General features: G+C 39.3%; 2 protein-coding genes across 6 annotated transcripts in view; both read right to left on the bottom strand.

The window, feature by feature from the left end:
* Nucleotides 1-18499, bottom strand: part of scaf8 (SR-related CTD-associated factor 8) — a 44790-nt gene extending 26291 nt beyond the window's left edge. For 2 of the 5 annotated variants that reach the window (XM_082515069.1, XM_082515070.1), the window contains exons 1-5: nt 17944-18498; nt 16954-17037; nt 672-716; nt 399-560; nt 11-167 (exon numbers count right to left, since the gene is read on the bottom strand). In XM_082515069.1, the coding sequence (XP_082371195.1) occupies nt 11-167; nt 399-560; nt 672-716; nt 16954-17037; nt 17944-17973 (478 nt within the window). In that variant the 5' untranslated portion in view covers nt 17974-18498. Of the gene's footprint in view, nt 1-10; nt 168-398; nt 561-671; nt 717-16953; nt 17038-17943 lie in introns of all 5 variants that reach the window. The other 3 variants (XM_082515072.1, XM_082515073.1, XM_082515071.1) reach the window with 2 other exon arrangements.
* A 1050-nt stretch (nt 18500-19549) lies between these two features.
* LOC309694831 (connector enhancer of kinase suppressor of ras 3-like) overlaps nt 19550-20106 on the bottom strand; it is a 42180-nt gene continuing 41623 nt past the window's right edge. The window contains exon 25 of the mRNA XM_082515074.1: nt 19550-20020. Coding sequence (XP_082371200.1) covers nt 19820-20020 — 201 coding nt within the window. The 3' untranslated portion in view covers nt 19550-19819. The remainder of the gene's footprint in view (nt 20021-20106) is intronic.

The raw sequence follows: 20106 nt of genomic DNA, 5'->3' as shown, positions 1-20106 counted from the left end.
TTCTACTGACCGGGTGTAGTGTTGTTGACCGGGGCAGCACTGCTGGGCATGACGGGTGTGACACTGGGAGGAGGAATCCCCGCTGCCATATCCAACAGAGGCTGAATGATGTCACTCTTGAAAACCGCATTCTTTTGCCACAGATTCAGGACTCTCACAATCTTACTCTGGAATTTGGATGACACAAAAACAATAAGACAAATTATTTACTCAAAAACCTTCTCTCAGACACATGATCTTTAAATATTTTTGTGACCGATCACACACGAGACATTCATACTCATTCACAAAACAGATCGCACTCATTCGAACGCCCTGTAAGTCACAATAATGTCCTGGGAAACCGAGAAATGAGAAGCCACAGAGAGGAACAGAAAACCTATTAAAAATGGTCTAACCTTATCATCTGAAGGGCAGCGATAGAGGTGCTGGAACGTCGAGATGATATTCTTGCTGAAGCGCGGGGCAAATACGTCCTTCTCTGTGCCAAACTGGTGTCGGGACTGTCTGACGATCGAGTCGATGACATACAGCCCTGGGACTTTGTATTCTGGCTTGCACTGTCGAAGAAAGACAGCTGGTGTTGAGATATATGAACAGCAGAGCAACATACGAATATCTCTGCACCTGCCTGGATGTGGCTCATGGTTCTAATTAAAGCATTAACTCACCTTCTGTATGAACTTCTCTACACTCTGGACAACATGCTTGTAGAACTGAAAGTAAAGCAAAGAGAAAAAAATATTTTGAGTGACTTGAGCAACAACATCGCAGAGCACAGTAACAAAAGGGGAACAGCACTGAGGGTTAAAAAAAAACATAAAAGAGACTGGATGGAGGCTCTTAAGTAAATCGTCTTATTTCCCCGTTCCTCAGATTTACAAATTAATGACATGCACAAAAAAGAAAATAAATAAATAATTGCTTTTTTAAAGCTTAGTTCTGTTAAAGGAGGATACAACAGACATGACAGATGGAGACAGCATCATCACTTTCTTGTGGATTTAAACAAGAATTCAAAAACTAAAAGGGCCAAATAATTAAAAAAACAATTATTTTACTATCTGCAACAGTGTGGCTGTTATTATTCATGTCTGTGAACAAACATCGCAATTACTGCACGATATAAAGTCATGAAATTTAACAGCTTTGCAGACAAGATCAAAATTACGGCTGAGGGCAGGAGTGAGCAAACTCATGAATACAGATTAAACACTGTAATGATCACACCAGCCTGCAGGACACTCTGGAGTTAGACAACTAGTAGCACTACTAGTATAGATATTCTTCTATAATTAAAATACAGGCAAAGTGACAAATTAAACCCTAAAGACTAAAAGAGCAGAGTAACAACAAATGTAGATGCTTTCACACAGTCCACCGTATGGAACAATTAGGCACTAACACACTGAGCAGGAAGACTGATTTTTTTTGTCACGCTGGAAAGACAAACATCTCAGTGATTTCAGAGGTTCATCTTCTTCCAGCACAGACATAAACCATAAACAGCTCCACGTTCTATGACCTTGATGACTGTGCATTAGTGTGATATGCAAGAAAAAGCAGAAGAGCAACATTTCCTCAGGGGAGAGTGTCAGTGCAGGGCAAAATAAGACCGCGTCAGCAAAAACACTCCAACACCCACACAGAGGAATATCGCTCATGTTTCCCACAGGTTTGAATTCTATTTCTGGCGGTGCCGGTGTTGGGGCAGGCACACACTGGTAGGGAAACGCAGGATGGGAAGAGCCGGTTGTAGCGGGTTGAAAACAGCCAAACCTTTCAAATAAGACTCAGGGGGCTATCCACTAGCAATCGATCTCTGCTGCTGTTGTCTTCGTCTCCAATACGTGAAAAAAAATAAAAACACTTCACTGCCCAAGCAGATCCTGTGTGCGAAACAGATTTATAGCAGAGCTATATATAGACTGTCTAGACAGGTGTGTTAAAGTTTAAGTGTAGCTATAAATTTATACAAATGTGTTCTTAGTGAGTCCCCTCCTCATCCTACGTTGGAACATTTAGATCCTGAGTTGAAGGGTCTCTTCTTAGATGACGATGGATCAACATAGGGCTGGGCGATATATCGAGTTTTTTTAAAAATATCGATATATTTTCATACGAGATATAAGATGTGACAATATCGTTTATATCGATATAGTCTATGTTACGTTATAATTATACTTGTGGAGCCGCAGGTTTGCCTCTCTTTCGTCCACTTCCGTCTCTACGCAACGTTACTCTGCCTCGCCTCTCCTTCACTGAACACAACTCCCCCTCCCCCATAGCTTCACCTGCAGGCAATGACAAGATGAAAGCGGAAAATCTCCGTTAGCGAGTTACCGTGCGTGGGGCTGGACGGTGTCAACGTGTTAGCGAGCTAACCGCGCTAACGAGCTAACCGCGCTAACGACATGCAGCCAGGAGGGGCTGCACGGCCTAAAATCCTTTCATTTTCTCAAAAATCGACAGTGCGCCTTATGTATGAATTCTGGTTGTGCTTACTGACCGCGAACCGATTTTATGTGGTACACAGCGCTCGGCAATCTGTCAAAAAATGTTTTAATATGACTTTGCTAAGCTACGGAGCTGCACCGCTTGATGGATTGTCGGAGGATTACAGCTACCGAGGAGGAGCCTCGCGGAGTGATACGTACTGTGTGTGTATAAGGACCACAAACGGCACCTGTTCAGAGACGTGGTGCAGCTGTGAAATCTGTCTCTTTGTTATTATGCTCAGCGTCTATTAGTTTACATTTTGACTGCACAATTGTGAGCTTTTTGTTATGCACAAAAACAACATTGTTTTCTTTTATTTATGGACCATGATTATTTAATAAATGCTGATAATTTATTTTTGAGTAATTTCTTCATGTACATCTACGCTGTATGTAAATAAAAGTGCCCGTGTGACATCTGGGACACAGTGTGACTAAGAACTCTCTTTTTGTTCTTAACTTATGGCTTTAAAAAAAAATCGAGATATATATCTTATATCGCCATCCAGCTAAAAAATATCGAGATATGAATTTTGGGTCATATCGCCCAGCCCTAGATCAACATGAACTGAAGAATGACATCCTACTTTGGAAAATGTGTGTCAAGATACACTGAAGAGCTTCTGATGGCTTAGTGAGATTTTTCTTTGGATTTATCTCCCATCTTTATTTTAACACTTTACTAGTTTACACTGCCACCCATGGATGGCAGAGTGGATTATCTATGCTAGACTTCAAAAGTCCCACATACATTTCTGTAAATTAACATAAATCAAGAGCTAGAAGTAACTTAGATTACTTAAACTAATCCAAACACCAGAATGTCAAATACTTGTACTACTCTGAAACTGAAAGGTTCTTCCTTATTTACAACTTACACCACTTAGCAACTCTTAGATATTTTGGCCTGCACAGCTGACATCTATAAAGATGTGCCAGTGTCTGTTATATATGCAGGCCAGAGTGGGGTTTTTACTCCACATAAACAAATATTTGCCAAACAAAAAAGATTTCTGGGTTTACTAAAAAAAGTAACAATTTTTTAAAGTGCTATTTAGTTTAGCCAAATACAAAATTCAGGTCAGAAATATCAGCAAAATCCAGAGTTTTCTGTTAAATAAGGTAAAGCACACTGCTTGAATTAAATGTATGCAGACCAGTCCTGCAGGTATACAGCACAGGTATAACAACAAGAACAGCAACAGTCCTGACTTGTATGGCCAGTACTGCTTTTGTATGACATGTCCCAGGTTTGTGCCCCTGTGAACCAAACTGTTTAAAATCCATTGTTTATGTACTTGCATTCAATTCCCCAAAAACTCAGACCAAAAGAGCCAACAACTCAAGCTACAGGACCTTACCTGAGTAAGCAGTAAAGCACCCTGGTAACTAGTCAGGATGAGGACAAGCCTGTCCTGGCTTCAGTAAAAGGATTCAGATCATGTTTTTTAAAAGACAGTTTGCCAGTCTTGTTTGTAGTCTAAATACAGGCCAACAGTTTTGGTCTGTTGATGGGATGTCTTCCTGCGTTACCAGCACTAAATTCTTTGCCTCCCCGCAAATTAACCTGGACATTGTGAGGGTTAGGCCCCTTTTCCCTGGAGTACCTACTCAGATTAACTCGCCACAACTCGACTTGGATCGACTGCTTTTCCATTACAATAGAGTACAGCTTAAATGTGAATGGTCATCGTCATAGCAACGCTGCTGAGCGTCCTGTGGCGCATTTAGTATGCGATACGAACGCTACAGCAAAGGTGGACGTCGATCACTGCTCGGTCTGTGGCTTTTCGTCAGACTCGGGGACCACAGTGTTGTTTCAAAAATGGCGGTTTTGATTTTCGGAAACGAGAGACTCATGACTCATCAAGTGACACCACTGACCAGCCAATCGGTGGCATGCAATCTGATGACGTCACATTTTAGTATCGGATCACTTGGTAGATCGGCCGAGCAGTACTATTTTAGTACCTGGTACTATGACCTAATGGAAAACCCCAAAAACTGTGGCGAGTTAAGCAGAGTAGGTACTAATGGAAAAGGTGATTTCATCTCACAGAGGAAAAAACCTTATGGCATGCACAGAAAAACTATTTCATAAATAAATCAGAAATGTCAGAAATAGGCTTAATATTGAGAGAAGAGAGATGGGTATTACAGTGTTAGGTTTAGTTTGTTTAAATCATTATGATTAAATCATTGTACTTGCTTTCATGGACATTTTTTGGCTGAGCACTTTACACTTGAAAGTAACAGCCTCACAGGCTTTTCTCATTTAAACAGGCAGCATTTCAGCGCTTTGACAGTAAAAATATTTGCCAGTTAGGCACCTTCAAATGTACTTTTGAAACTCTGTGCAGCACTAAAAGTGACTTAGTTTCATACAGAACTTTTTGGTAGACATTACTTTTGTGCACCCATTTGCAGCAAAATCTCTTCATATCACTGACATCTAGTTTAACTAGACAGCTGCTAATGCTAATATTGTACTCATGAAAGTGCATTGACGAAGATTGAACTTGAAGATTTTTTTTAAGCTTTCTTGTGAGGTTTAGATACACAAGTGCCATGTTAAAATACAAAATCCCATCAGGAAGATCTTTGCTGGGGCTCAAAGATTTATTACTGACTAGGGCTGCACGATCAATCGTTAGAAAATCGCGATCTCGATTCATACTTATGTGAGATCTCATTTCCAAATGACAACAATTTAAAAAAAAAAAAAAAAAGACGACGACGATTGTACCGCATTTTGATTTTGATCCGGGACGTACTCTGCATGAAAACAAGCGCTCACTCTTCCTGCTCAACAAATGACAAGGGCGGAGCCTTATACCACGTGATACAGAAGCTGTGCCGTGTGATGCTAAAATTAGCAGGGAAAAAACAACGGAGAGCACGTCAAGGATGACGAGAAAGTGACAGGAGAAAATCCGTCCCGGTCAACCACCCAAACATCAATAACGGGAACCTTATACAGCGCTTCCCTATACCCGTCGAACTCCCACAGGCACAAAGAAATTACGGAGGCTATCACTTATCACCTGACCAAAGATATGGCTCCCATCAACACGGTGCAAAACGAGGGATTTAGGAAAATGATCAACACCCTAGACAAACGCTACGCAGTGCCGTCCCGCAACTATTTTTCTATTGTTGCACTACCTGCTCTATACATGCAGCGTCGAGCAACGGTGGAGACGGAATTTCAAGCAGTACAACAACAAAGCGTGAGACATTTGTTGTTTTTATGTTCAGTCTCAACTGTTACGAAGTTGATGTGCAGTTAATAAGTGCAATAAATATTTATACTGGAAAAGTAAATCGTGAGAGAATCGTGATCTCAATTCTAAGCCAAAAAAAATCGTGATTCTCATTTTATGCAAAATCGTGCAGCCCTATTACTGACTCAGTCTTTTGTATATTTGTACAAGTGCACAACAGCAATGCAGTTGTGGTTAAGCAAATGAAAGGGAGCCCTTCACCACAAGTATTTACACAGCCTGCTAAGAAAAGTCAGAATTTCTAGTTGATGATGCAATTCTGCAAACAGCCAGCAGATGGAGTCAAAATACAACAGAGGAGCTGGTCTGATGATGTTTCTTTATCACAGAGAGGACTGTGGAGGAGTGATTCCAATTACATAAGTTCAGCTGCAGTCAAAGTTAAACTTATCTAAGGTAACATATCATGTAGAGCTTTTTCTAAAACTGCCAGCATTTTTTTTAAAAGTCATTAGATATGATACAAGTGAAGCTAAACAAGTAAAGCTGGTGGTAGTTTTGAAATTTTGCCAACACATGAAGCTGCAAACTACAATATATACACATTATACATATGCAAGGGAAAGTGAAGCTGAAATAAGTCCACTAGAAATTTTCAAGACAAGAAATTTACAGCAGAAACTGTAAAGTATGAAGACTTAACATGGTGTGACTGTGAGAACTGCAGTATGCCATTTACAGACTCAAGCTTGCAGACAAACTTTAGTAACTTTATTCATTTACTTTAAAAAGCAATCGTCAGACTATTAAATAATTAAAGTAACTGCACCCTGGAAACAAAGCATGTCACCTTTGTTGTTTATCTTAGATTAATAAATGTGCACACTGAGCGACAACTTACGGCAAGTACACGTAAAACTACGAGTACTGTAACTCAACTACTATTGCCATTGTAACACTGGGCACACAGCTTTCTGGGGATAACAGAGGGCTTCAAGCCCTGTTTGAAATGATGCCACTGTTAGATCAGCCCTGCAGAAAGACCAACTATTTCCTCCTTCAGAGTTCTGTCTCTTGCGATTATCTACTACAAGAATTAAAACCTAAATACATAAATACATAAAATAAGCTCCTCCAATGATCCAGCAACCTGCTAGCGATGGTTCTTCCCTGTGATCACTAGGATCATAAGCTGAGATGCTGTGTTCAGCTCTGTCTGTCAGGAATTGTTGGCTCTTGAGTGGACCATTTAAACTGTTTAGAGGTGACTTGTTTTGTGATGTGACGCCGTAGGGAGACTGAATGGAAAATTACACATAACGAACTGAAACAACACTGAATACTGGCACCAGGACACATAAACAGTCCTTTAAAAGATTCCATTAGAAAGGAAAACGGCTTGGTGAATAAATTAACTGGGTGTTTCATCTTCACTCCATTCGTCTGCTGACGATGTATTTATATATTTTTTTTACTTTTGTATTCTCCCTGTGCTTTCCTTTAAGGTCTCTTCCTTGTACAGTAAAGGCAGACACTTCCTCTACGTGACCCTTAAACTGTGATTTAGCTTTAACAACAAAAGCAGCAGCAACTTAACTAATGAGTCAAGTTGGGTCTGGGTATGAAAAGCAAAGACAACTGTCGTGAACATTTAGCAGACAGTCTTCTTCACAGAGATTCTCCACCCTTTCCAGAAACCCTACTGAGCACATACTTTCACACCAAAGAATTAAAAAAACAAAAAAAACCCACATGCTCATACATCACCTGCTGCAGTGTGGACCAGTCTCCAGGCAACTGATCACACACTGCACAGGCTGTGTGTGAAAGATATGCACAACACTACCTGCAACTGTTACCGAACTGCACTCATCCTTGTACTTCTAGACAGAAGACATGAGCAGCACAGTAGCATCACTGTGATTATGGTGGTTTGTGTCCCTCTATAGACATTTAGAAAGCACTGAGTAAGTAAAACACACGTGCATGTTTCTGATGAACAGATTATGAATTTAGGCAAGTATGCAAACACTGTAGATAATTATGTACTACTGTCATAATACTGTGACCCCCCCACACGCACATTTTGAAAATGCTCGATGGAATAGACAGAAACTGAAAGGAGCAAATTACAGACCATCGTGCGATCAGACTACACCCATCTTCACAAGTATTACAGCAACTACTTTAAAAGCTTTTCTTCGACAGCACATGATGATGTGAGAGTGAGAAGGACTGAGACAAAAGCCAGAGGGTTAACGTCCCACTGTGCAGCTCATCCCTGCCATTCATGTTCAACCTTATCCACATATCACATAATCTAGTCTACCACTATCCATAATCAGTGGACATAAGTGGATAGATACGTTAAACCCTGCCTCGTTCTTTCTTCACTTTTTTAAACCTCTAGTTCTACCTGAGCCGTTTTATGTTTGTAAAGCTTGATAAATAATTGTGAAGCACTTTGTAACTCTGCTATAACAAAGGTTTTATCATTTATTAGTAACTTTGGTAACCTGCGGATGTCATGATGATGACGAAGAGTGTAAATGATTAGGTTATATTTAATCTGGCAAATTTCTTCATGAGACAAAGTGATAAGGTGGTGCGACAGAGGGATCATTTAAGCAAAGCTGCAATCTTCACCACTTTTAACAGAGATGCCGTTCTTCACTCGAGGCACCAAACAAGCATCGGCCACATGCTAGCACGCGTGTGGCATTTCACTGCAGATATAGAAACCAGGACATGATCAATTCATACTTCCTGAATGAAACGTCTCTCTCAAACCGACGGCTCAGCAGAGAGCTTTGTGATTTTCTATGTCAGTCAGGATCATTTAGGCTGAGCTCAAACGTTTCACAGCACTGAAATGTAGCAGCGGAAAAAAACAAACTGAATTAGTTTATTTTGTTAATGTGTAATTACATTACACCAGCAGCCACTACATGCAGTCCTCACAGAAACACCACCTTAACTTCTGCAGACTTTTCTGCCACTGCAGGGTCTCAAATATTGCAAAGTGCAAAGTGTCGCACTTTTCAGCAAGATTTAAAACATAATGCATTTAACATGGAATGTGATGAATGCTTTCATGTAGCTCTTAAAATAAACACTAAATCTTTGCTTGGCCAATTTTTTGCTTCATTCGTGTAACATGTGTTCAGATTTAAAGGGTTTCTGTCAGACTACTTAACCAGCCTAATTATTTTCTCTCAACCTGCAAATACTTCCAACATATAAAGAGTAACTTCATCTCTTTGTATTTAGCAGTCGGACTCAAACAGACTTTAAGTAAATAAACAAGATAAAACCCATTTAAAAATAAGTTACATATCCAGCAGTATTTTCTAACTGGACTCTGGACTTTTCAGATTAATATCTTTAAATTTCCACACTAACCTGAGATGATACGTAAGGGACATTAGAATCCGCTGTTACAAAGGACCATCGTGCCACATTTATAAGTATAAGGTAAGGAAATTTCCTCTGCTCCTTTACTGTCTAACAGAATTGTTTTTAAAAGCCATAACTGATCCTAGATCAGTGGATCTATTACACATTTAGTCAATGAGGCTCTCTGCTGTGTAGAAAACATCTGTTTCGAGCCTATTAGGCGACACAAATCCCTTTGAGGTTTGTGTCAGTGAGGGCATCCGGTGTAAAAGTCTGCCAAATCAGACGTGCACAACTACCTGCTGTGGTGGCCCCTGAATAAGGGAAGAGCTTCTATAACTGGTCCTCTATTAGCTCTCATAAAAGTAACCATGCTGGGTACAGCTCACTGAGCTATGCAGCTTAAGGGTCTGAATCTGCCCCTGTTTGTTTACTGTGTCTCTCCCCCAGCCTTCCTGTCCACTCTCAAACTGTCCTGGCATTATACAAATATTCTAAGAATAATAAATATTCTAAGAAAGTATCCGAGTCCCTGTGTGTGACTCTAGCAGCTAATGGCGTCAGCTTCATGAAGTAGATGTTAAATTTCTCGTTTGATATTGCAGCAAATGCAAAAAACCTAAACGAAGCAGCACGTTTAAGTTTAAAACATCCATTAAAAAAGGAGAAAATAAAAACGGCATCGAAACAGTTGCCAATAATTCCCAATAAAAGTTTTCAATACAAATTCACGTTTAATAATTAATCTTACAGCTTTCATAGCTACGTACATCTGAAGTATCCTGTAGAGTAAATCTGTTACACACCGAATGTGATGTGAAAAAACAACAACACGAAATTCAGAAATTTCCAGATCCAAACTTGTCGTGTAACATATATACACACCGAACCGGTCGGATTTTTGCTAAAATTGGTTAAAAAAATAAACAAACAAATAAATAAAGGAGTAGACATGAAGCGATCATAAGCTGGTCTTGATGTTTCCAAAAAGAAAAGGAGGAAACAGATTCTGTCTGCATCCAGTTCTCAGGAGCAGCAGCAGCATTTTAAATCAGGGGCCTCGAGGGCCAGTGTGCTGCAGGTTTTAGATGTGTCCTTGATCCAACACAGCTGGTTTAAATGGCTAAACTACCTCCTCAACATGTCTTGAAGTTCTCCAGAGGCCTGGTAATGAACTAATTGTTTGAGTTGGGACCTTATCTGAAAATGGAGAGGAATCATTTAAGAGAGAGCCGACTGACCTGGAGCAGCATCTAACCGTGCGCCTGAGGTTAAATAGGACTATTTTACCATTTCCATCTCATTGTGTATTCAGTAACAGTGCGCGATTTGAGTTACGAGCACACCTGTTGCGAAATGCAGTGATCCAATTGGTCAGATCTCAGGGCTCGCAAAATCGCTAGCCCGATGTCCCACAACTAGCGATATCTCCGGTCGGGCGACCAAAATCTATCTCAGCCCCGCCCGTCGGGTTATAGCCCGATGGGCGTTTTGGATCTGAAAAATCTAAAAGATGAAGCCCGATTCAAAAATAAATGCAGCAAATTCCTCCAGTGAAATTACAAGGCTGGACGTCAGTGGCGGTAAAATGACTTAAGATCGGGTCATTTTAGGTCAGTCTAAAAATATTTTAAACTCACAAAATATTTGCATGGATTTTATCGGTTGTATCCTGTAATAACTAATCACCTACCCTGTGTGTTGTTTCCTCAGACTGCAGAGAGGTTCCTAATTATTCCTGATCATTCATTACCTGACACACACTGTTATAGCTGCTGTCAGGTTAGGTTACTTTTAATATTTAATGTCTTTTTGGTTCAAATAATGGTAGTTTGGTGACAACTGTAATTTTTGCACCAACTTATAGTTTAAGCCAGTGCTAAAGGTTGCTGTTACAGTTCTCGTATTGCTACCTTTTAGTACAAACTGAACTGTGAATGAGAAAAATATAGTTTGTTGCAAAAGAAACCACTTGCCTGTGGGCCACACAGACGCTTGGAATTAAAATAATCCACTGAGACCAATTCATTTCACAATAATCTTCACAGGTAATTTTAGGTCTTAACGGATTCTGTGCAGATGGGGATCAGTATCACTTATTGCATGGTTTAAAGGGGAATGTTTCAGAGATTTTTTGTGTTGAAAGCTGTCCTTTTCCTGGAAGTACAGGCAGACTGATACACACAAACAACACAAAGAAAAGAGCGAGACATCTACAGCTGCTGGTGGGCAATGCCAAGTGGGTCAACACGGGTAAAATATAGGCAACCTACAAGCGTACCCAGACTGTGTAAGTGGAACCCGGCTGGTTCAAAACCATGTATTTCTCTCCTACTTGTTGCTAGTCACAGACGAAATGAAGAATGTGGCAAAAACGCAGCATTCGCTGGTTTGTAGCAAGTCGCCGGTAGCTGTGCACCTTACAGGCGTTAACGGTTTTACATTAATGCCACGCTTTCATCAATTTTTAAATAACTTGGCTGTGAAAATAATTGTCTGAACATGTGTGAGTCTGTCAGGCTGCTTCAAGAGAACATTTTAGAGCGCAGCTGATGATCATGAGTTAAGGTAACTTTTCCTTTTTTAAAGTGCAAGACTGTCTCTTCTTATCCAAACTCAAGATACGCTGAAAGACAAACTAAAATCCTGTCTTTAATCATTCATCCAATTTCAGTATATGGAGAATAGTAACAATCCAGTAAGGTTAAGTGCTCTTCAGATGCAACCTTACTCTGAGGCTGTACTGCCCATTAAACCAAATTAAAGATTCGATGCTGTGTCCACAGGAACAGTTTTCTGTGCTGGAAGTTTCGATTTTACAGTGAAGTCCTTTGCACAAAAACACTTGAAGTGCACTGGGTTGGAAGATGCTAAGTTTCTGTAGCACTGCTGTTCATTCCTCTTACAGATATCTACACTAAATAATAGCAGAGAGTAATCTAACTCTGGCAGTGACTAAAAAGACCATTTCTAATCTGGCTATGAATGAAAATTACTTTTAGAATCTTCATTCATTTTGAATGGCAGCATAAAAACTGCTGCCTGTGGACATCAGTCTCTTAGAAATTTGTGCTGAATGGGTAACATGATAACAAAGCATCTGACATTACATCTCAGATGCTTTGTTGCACCATCCCGGCTGGTCACATATGCATCGTTTTCCATTTATTATTTTTGTTTATCACGTATGTTGGCTGTTTTGAAATGATCAGCAACGTTACAGAGAAACTTCTAAAATCATGTGCCATCCTATCCTACGGATCAGCTCCAGCACTGAAGCGCCATCATCAATCTAGTTTAAGCTCTCTAAGCTCTCCTCCATCTGAGCACGACTCAACAAGAAGCAACAGCCCCAACCTTTCATTCAAATCACCATCTGAAATATGTAGATTCAACTGGATTTCTCAGTTATTGATGAAAAAGGCAAACTTCCTGCGTGTACAAAAGACATCAATTACGACTGCTTTGCCAAAGCATGGATTTACAATTTTTAAACTGTGAACCAGACAAACCTCAAGCTTCAATGAAATAAATCTAAGATTCTAATAAAAACTTAGTCTTGACATGCAAATCTGAGTATTGCTGGAGATAAAAGCACTAAACGTGTATATTTAATGTTAAAGGACTCATGCAGTTAACTGTATACTCAACATTTAATAAGTCACTGATGGCATCTTAAACCCAAAGCTAACACATTTCCGCTCCAGCTCCATCCAACATGAAGCAACACAGAAGACTGACTTTAATTAACTGCACCAAACACAAATATCTTCAAATAACTCATGAAGAAAATCAACAAGACTGCAACTTCAATTTGAAAAACAAGAGTTCAAAGCCAACATCGACCAACGCAAGACAACCAGAACAGCAAAAGCTGTGCATCTCTGGGTGTGTGGGAACAAATTCAGTTCAATTATTTTAGTCTTCTTCCATCTTCCTTGTGAAACAACCCATACTCCTACCTAAGCTGGTTAGGGATTCTCTTATCTCTTTGTAACTCTCTCCACCCCATCCTCCTGCTTCACTTTCAGTGCTTTGGGGGAGCTGGGAGAGCTGCTGAGGGAAGGGGAAACGGGTGTTATTCACAGGTAACACAAGGCATAGAAACACCACAAGAAGAGCAGTTCCTTTAGAGTGCAAACAGGACAAAGAAATATATCATGAGAGGACTTTTGTTAAAGGCTGGTGTCCTGAACTCAAAGTGTCAGGCCCAGAATTCAAATGACTAAAAAAATAACTGTCATTTTATAAAGAAGGAAACTGTGTTTTGGTCCTTGAGTATTTCATAATAAGAACAACTTTAAGCAATGAAGTCTAAGGAGAATTTGTTAGTGACTAATGATCAGCGATGCAAAAGACCCCCCGAATTATAGGCACAGTGTGCAGGATACCAGCCAAGCATGCATAATAAAAAGCACCGTTCTGGGAAAACACTTTTTTGCCCACTTTGAAAAGTAAAAATGACCTTCACCTTTTATAAATCATCTATATATAAAATTAAGTAATAAAATTTAATTTTAAAAAAACAGCAGCATTTCTTTGGGTTTCAACTGATTTTTTTTACTTCTAAAATTTCTCCAGATGTAGAGTCTCATTTTCTGCTTGGGTTTTTAAGACACACAGATTTTGCTGTGTATTGGCTACATGCCATGTGTTAAGGCCCATTTATCCCCATGAATCATCATGTGTTTATGATACACTGACAGACCTGTAAACAGGAACCAACATGCAAAACTACTAAAATATAACGGTCCACCTGCAACATGAGGACGCACAGTTACTGTTGAGTAAGCAGGGTGAGACTTTTATTGCTATTTGTTCATTTTGTGACGTTAGAACTAGTTACAAATTCAGCTAAACTAATAATAGTCAAGTACAAGAGCTTAAAGCATTTAACAGCACGCAAGAACAGAAATGGCGCCAACTACTTTCAACACTATAACAGCTAACAACTATACAGCTACGCATGTGTCTGCACTTTATTTTCAAAATCAGAAAAAACTACAAAATAAAAGCGGAGGTCGGAACTCACTGTAGGATTTTATCTTTCCTCCATCAAAGTCATTCTAGGAAGTTGTCCATAGATTCAAAATCAGACAGCAGTAAGATATATTTAAAAAGCTAATTTGGTTGCATCCCGCAATGTAACTCACTATTTCCATGACAACATTACACTCTGTTTCCCACACATGGAAAAGTATTCAAGCTCAGTCTCAGTGGGCAGAAACGCCTCCCAAAACAAATTCACTGCCATGTATCCTTTAATTTAGCCAGATTAATAACCATCTTTATCAAATTTAATTTCAGCCTAATTATAACACTCGGCTCTTGTTATTATGAGATGTGAATATTGCAAACAAAAATTAAAAAAAAACAAGTACTGCAGCTTTTACACGTGTACCACTGAACATAATCAGGTCAGAATAACAACTGGTTGCGTATCATTTTTAATCAGAGGATTTGCAGTTATGGTGCTACATCATAGGAAAATAATGATCAAAAACCAAACTAATAAGGCAGATGATGTGAAGCTGTATTCTTTTTAAAATCGTCCACACCTTATTTGATGCTCACGCAACACAAACTGCTGACTGAAGATTGTTCTGTTTGTTGTAATTGTGTAAAATACACAAAAGACTCCAATAGGACTGGTTTATACTGGGATCAGTCTAAATCTGTTACAGTGGTCAGATTAGGCATTTGTAGAGCCTTGACCGAGTGATGCATCAGACCACAGATCAATCAAAGCCAGCAGAAGGGACGAATTTGCTCCAGAATATTTAGCACAATCAGTAAAATCTGGAGATTATATGACACAACCAGGGTATACTAAACTTGTGATTGGCAAGTTGTTGGCCAATGAGAAAGTTCACAGGTTCACAGTCAGGTCCTGCTCTCCTCATTCATCATTTCGGGTTTTAAACCCGTAAGATAACAAAGGCTAAAACGCTCATTTTAAATGATGTCACAGTGGCAAGCTGCCGTAGTCTGAATGTGGCTTAATACGCTGTTGGCACCTAATACATTTACCTTAATGTTTTATGTCTAACATCTGTTTTATTTAGAATTCTAACCGATTTACTCAAGGCATCCCATCTATATTTTCCAGACCACAAGAAGTGCTAAAGCCGCTGTGCACTGCTGTTGGCTGCTGATGTGTTAATATACGTAAAAACTGATCAAATGCAGCCTTTTAAAAACTTTGTATTCACAATAACGTGTGTAGAATTTCCAATGTATAAAAGAAATCTGTTATCAGTTTGTGAATTCAGCCATGATTTCAAATAACAGCAATAAAACAATTATCTCATATGTTAAAATAACTTTGATGAGTTACAAAGCAGACTTATATAAATAAAAATAATGACTGTTACTTTAATTCCCGAGTTTCTGGCACTGTGCACGCTGGCTCACTGCTCAGGAATGAAGCTACTGTTATACTTGTTACTAACATCTTTGCCTTTTACACAACGAAAAGTCAGTTTTATTTAAAAAAAAAACTTCTATAACTAAAACGAAGAGACTTATAAATACAGATGGTGAAAAATGTCTCTTCAAGCTTGAAAATGTTATTTACTAACAGCCTAGCACATAAATGAACTTTGTGCAGTAACAGGCAACGTTGATATGTAGACATTAACTGAAGCAGGCAAAAAAACCTCAGTGTGATGTGATACATGACCTGTTTTTGAAAACAGAATAACTCAACATCACTGGGTTCAGTTACTTTTCATACACTCAAAATGTTAACTTTACCATGTTCAACACATAACAAACAAATGTCTGATTAGAAATATACTATAAGAAAACTACATAAATTGATAAAAACCTATAGATTTGATTGGTGTTCGACTTTGCTGAAACTCCCTGTTAAACTGGGATGTTTGGCTAGCGAGGTACTTCAGTCTCACTGCACCCCTCTAATCGTCATATTTCCCACACATATAAATCAATAAAGTCATTTCTATTGCATGAAAAAAAATCAATTAAAAAAAAAATTGCTTATTGCCTGAAGGCTGATGAGAAACCATAAAAGGTAGCAGAAGAGCAACACCTCATATATTTTTTAATTCTTAGGTAATTCAGCTTTCCTGGGCTTTTATTAAACTGTTCTATTATTAAAAGTTATGCAAACACCACACAGTTTTACAGCAGAGCAGATGAGTTGCACACACTGCTGTTGAGTTTATATAACCCTACATTCCTTTGTAGTTTATCCAGTAAACAGCATAAGATTAGCATAAGATTTTTTTTTTTTTTAAAGCAGCTTCTTTTGGCTGCTCCCTCATTCACACGTGGTCATTACAGCATATTTGATTTGGTATATTTTACTCCACATGCTGTTCCTACGCACAAATGTATTACCGTATGTTTCCCTTTGTCTAGAATTGGAGGTCTTACGTGTGTTAAGCCAAAGGGCATACAACCACCTGCACTGCCATTGTAGTAAAAGTCAACATTTATATTTTCATCTTTATTCCTTTAAATACCAATAACCACATATTGTTTTGGATGCTTGATTTAAAGACCAAACCAGAATGTGACTGAAGATGAGCTGAGAGTAAAAATTCAATTTTGGTCCCACATTTTCTTTACCATCTTCATACTGGATAACATTAACATACCACAACTCTAGTGGGCTGTGACCTAAATTGAGATTTAAAAATTACTTGAGGTCTATTCTACTGTAGGAGCAACTCAACAAAACTAGAATAATGTTGGTTGCTAGACCATGCATATGTTTATATTCATTGGGAGCCAAGGAACAGTTCTCTTTAATAATCATGTCTTTATTCCTCTATTACCTGCCTCATCCTATAACACTGCATACTTACTTTTATAGCCTTTATTCCAGACTTGGTGATCTGAGTCATCTTGGCCTTGGAGATGGGGGGCTTGTATTCATTCAATGAGTACAGCTGAAATATGAAAGGAAAAAGACAGAGAACAGCTTGTTTAAATACTGAAGTGATCCTATAAGAACCGTAAACTGCCACCCAATAGCTTTCTAAATGAGTACCCCCCTTCACCAACTACAAACTTTTATTAACAATTTAAAGAACCTTGGCTTTCGCTGTCATGGGGCTCAGAGAGACCCCAAGTTCACAATAAAGCGACGTCGGGGGCTTGCCTCTGACTCAGGTATTTGCGTTAGTATCGTCATTAAAACAAACACTCACAATTCGATTGCGGTCGACAGCGGATTGATTTTTTACTAGGATTAAATGCAGGTGTTATTTACAATGATCATCATGCTAAAGCAAAGACTTCGTGTTATGTAGACAAATGACGGCTGCGGTCTCCGCTTGGAGGCTTCAGATAGCTAAGGCTAAACTTAACAGTGTGGATATGCGCTGCTACTTCACATTGTTTAGGTTGCATATACCGGGAAACTAACTGTAATTTGGAAAGTACTGATTCACAATCATTTGTTGTTTCTTTCCCAGGTGAATGAGCGCTACTCTGCCCATGGTCACATCAGATAGTTAGCTCAAGCGGTTTTGCTAATTTGGAGCTAGCTAGCGAGCTAGCTATTTAGCGCTACTGGCAGCCGCTGGGTTATATTTGTTCACAGAATTTAACCCTGATTAGGGCTGTACTAACAAATTAACTCTCTTCTTGCATGATGTGTGGCCAGTTTATACGAAGTACACACTCACTGACTTTACGTTACCGCTGCACTGCTGTGCAGAAACAGCGGCCTTGCCAAACACTACCCTCTTCTTTACTAAGATGCTAACGTTAGCCGACTAGCTACCGCGACTGTGAATTAGACAACATATCCTCAATATACTCAAATCTTTTAGCGAGAATCTCTTACAAACCTCATTGTTAAAGGCTTTGACCGCCTCCATAGTGTTGTATTTCGACTGGCAGACCACAGTAAATATTTACAAACGTCTCCTCGATAACCGGTTAGAGGCGTGCATGCCCGACGCTTGCTGAGATGGAGGAGACTGCCAATATGGCGCATAACCTCAGCGGGGAATGTGGAGAGAAACCGGCGACTCCTAGCGTCAACGAGTCGTATCAGACGGAATGTTGGTGTATAATGAGACCTGATATGATGTGTGGTGACGGTGGCACTGACAGAAAGACAGGAGGCTGAACTGGAGGTGTTAAGATTTTCATTGTGACTGACCACAGTGGAGAAGATTCGGTTAGTGCATCAGGGGGACAGGTTGGGCGGTTTGGAGACAAAGTTGGGGATGCATGGCTGAAATGGTTTCAACCGATGATGCTTTGAAGAGGAGAGAAAGTGGTCAAGTTGGACAAAGGATGCCGAGGATGGAGCTGCCAGGCAGGAGGAGAAGAGGAAGACCACAGAGAAAATATATGGATGAAGCAGGACATGTTTAGTATGACAGAATGCTGCAGATAGGGTGAGATGGAGGTAGATGATTAGCTGTGACACGACCCTTAAAAAGAGCACCTGAAGCAGTACATTATAAAACCTGTGGAACCCATTGGTATCAGTGGTGACACTCCCTACAGGAATCATACAAAGAGGCTGGTAAAGTTCACTTTTCTGACTTTATTTCCCTGTATACAAACAAACACATTCATTCCAGAATTAAGAACAAACATCACACATCCCTTCACAATTATTTACATTTTTTTTAACTTATACAACAGATGATACATAAGGGGGAAAATGCCTCTGTATTCTGGTAGGTCCTGTCATATATTAAAATCCTGTTCGGCCTGAGGTGTCCAAACCTACTGTGCAGTCACATAATGTCTGAATTTATTTATAACCATCCACTTATCTAACTTGTACCAGGTCTTTCAGACTTGTTTGTATGATTCCAGGAGCGTTTTCCTGAGAGTTATCCTTAATACTGCTAAATCCCCACTTTACTTCAATATACTGTATGCACAGATGTTATCAGTTATAAAGTCTGTCACATTTTAGACAAGATTTTGCCTCATACTGTCAATGTTCATGGTCAGAAATGACCAAAAAAAAAAAAAAATCAGTGTAGCTGAAATAATTTAAAAAGTTTGTTTTGGTTTAGAAGATTAAAAAAAAAAAATCTTCCACAAAAAACGAGGCGATCGCTACATTTCAGCAGTAAATTACATTACAGTCACATGAATTTGACACTTTTGAGTATTAAAAAAGAAGAAATTCTGATTTGAGACCAACATTTATTCTGTTAGTGCAGGCCCTAGTGTTCAGTCAGCAAAGTCTTCCTAATAAGCATGAATATAGGGCGACGACATACACACATTATTGAAAAAGCTTCTGTAACACATGTGTAACAGGCACTGAAGGTGCATGGCACCAATAACTGACTGTGAATAGTTTAAAAACAACAAAATTCACTACAGATAAACAACAGAGACATTATTTCCATGCACTCCACCGTTCCAAATATACAGTTTATACATAGGTTCATAAAATTATAAAAACAAACAGCTGTAAAAATTGCTAAACCTACAAATTAAACAATAAAAATAATACTACGACACATTTCACATTTTAATGTGTGCTGCTTATCATACACCGTCTCCACATGGAACTAAAAACAACAGTTCATTCATCCAACTACTAGTTGAAAAGAACTTGAATATAAACAGAGTTCTCAAGTGAATAACCAACAGCAGTGTGTGTGTGTGTGTGCGTGTGTGTGTATTTGATGTATGTGACTGTGAGGTCCTCAGAGTCCGAACACCATAAAAAGTCATGAAGAGTCTTTATAAACTGGTCTCTACCACAGGAGCGGCTATGACCGACGCTTCAGCCTTTGCGGCCTCTGACGCCACCTGCTGGATGTGTGTGACACAGATCTCCTGCACCAGAGGTCCGTTGGCCTCCTTCCACTCTCTGAACTTGTCTGAGGTAAGCTCCGGGTCAGACAGGATCTGTTCTATTGCCTGCAAGTCCGCCTCTTTCGCCTGGGCAAAAAAAGTGAAAAACTGAATATGCATAAATTATTTAACTGTATTTTTTTGCTATTCGCAAACTAAAAAACTAAAAACTA

The sequence above is a fragment of the Aulonocara stuartgranti genome, assembly GCF_965226115.1.
Source record: "Aulonocara stuartgranti genome assembly, chromosome: 19".
Classification (NCBI taxonomy): domain Eukaryota; kingdom Metazoa; phylum Chordata; class Actinopteri; order Cichliformes; family Cichlidae; genus Aulonocara; species Aulonocara stuartgranti.
The sequence above is the reverse complement of the archived record's forward strand: the minus strand, read 5'-3'. Positions and strand labels throughout refer to the sequence as shown.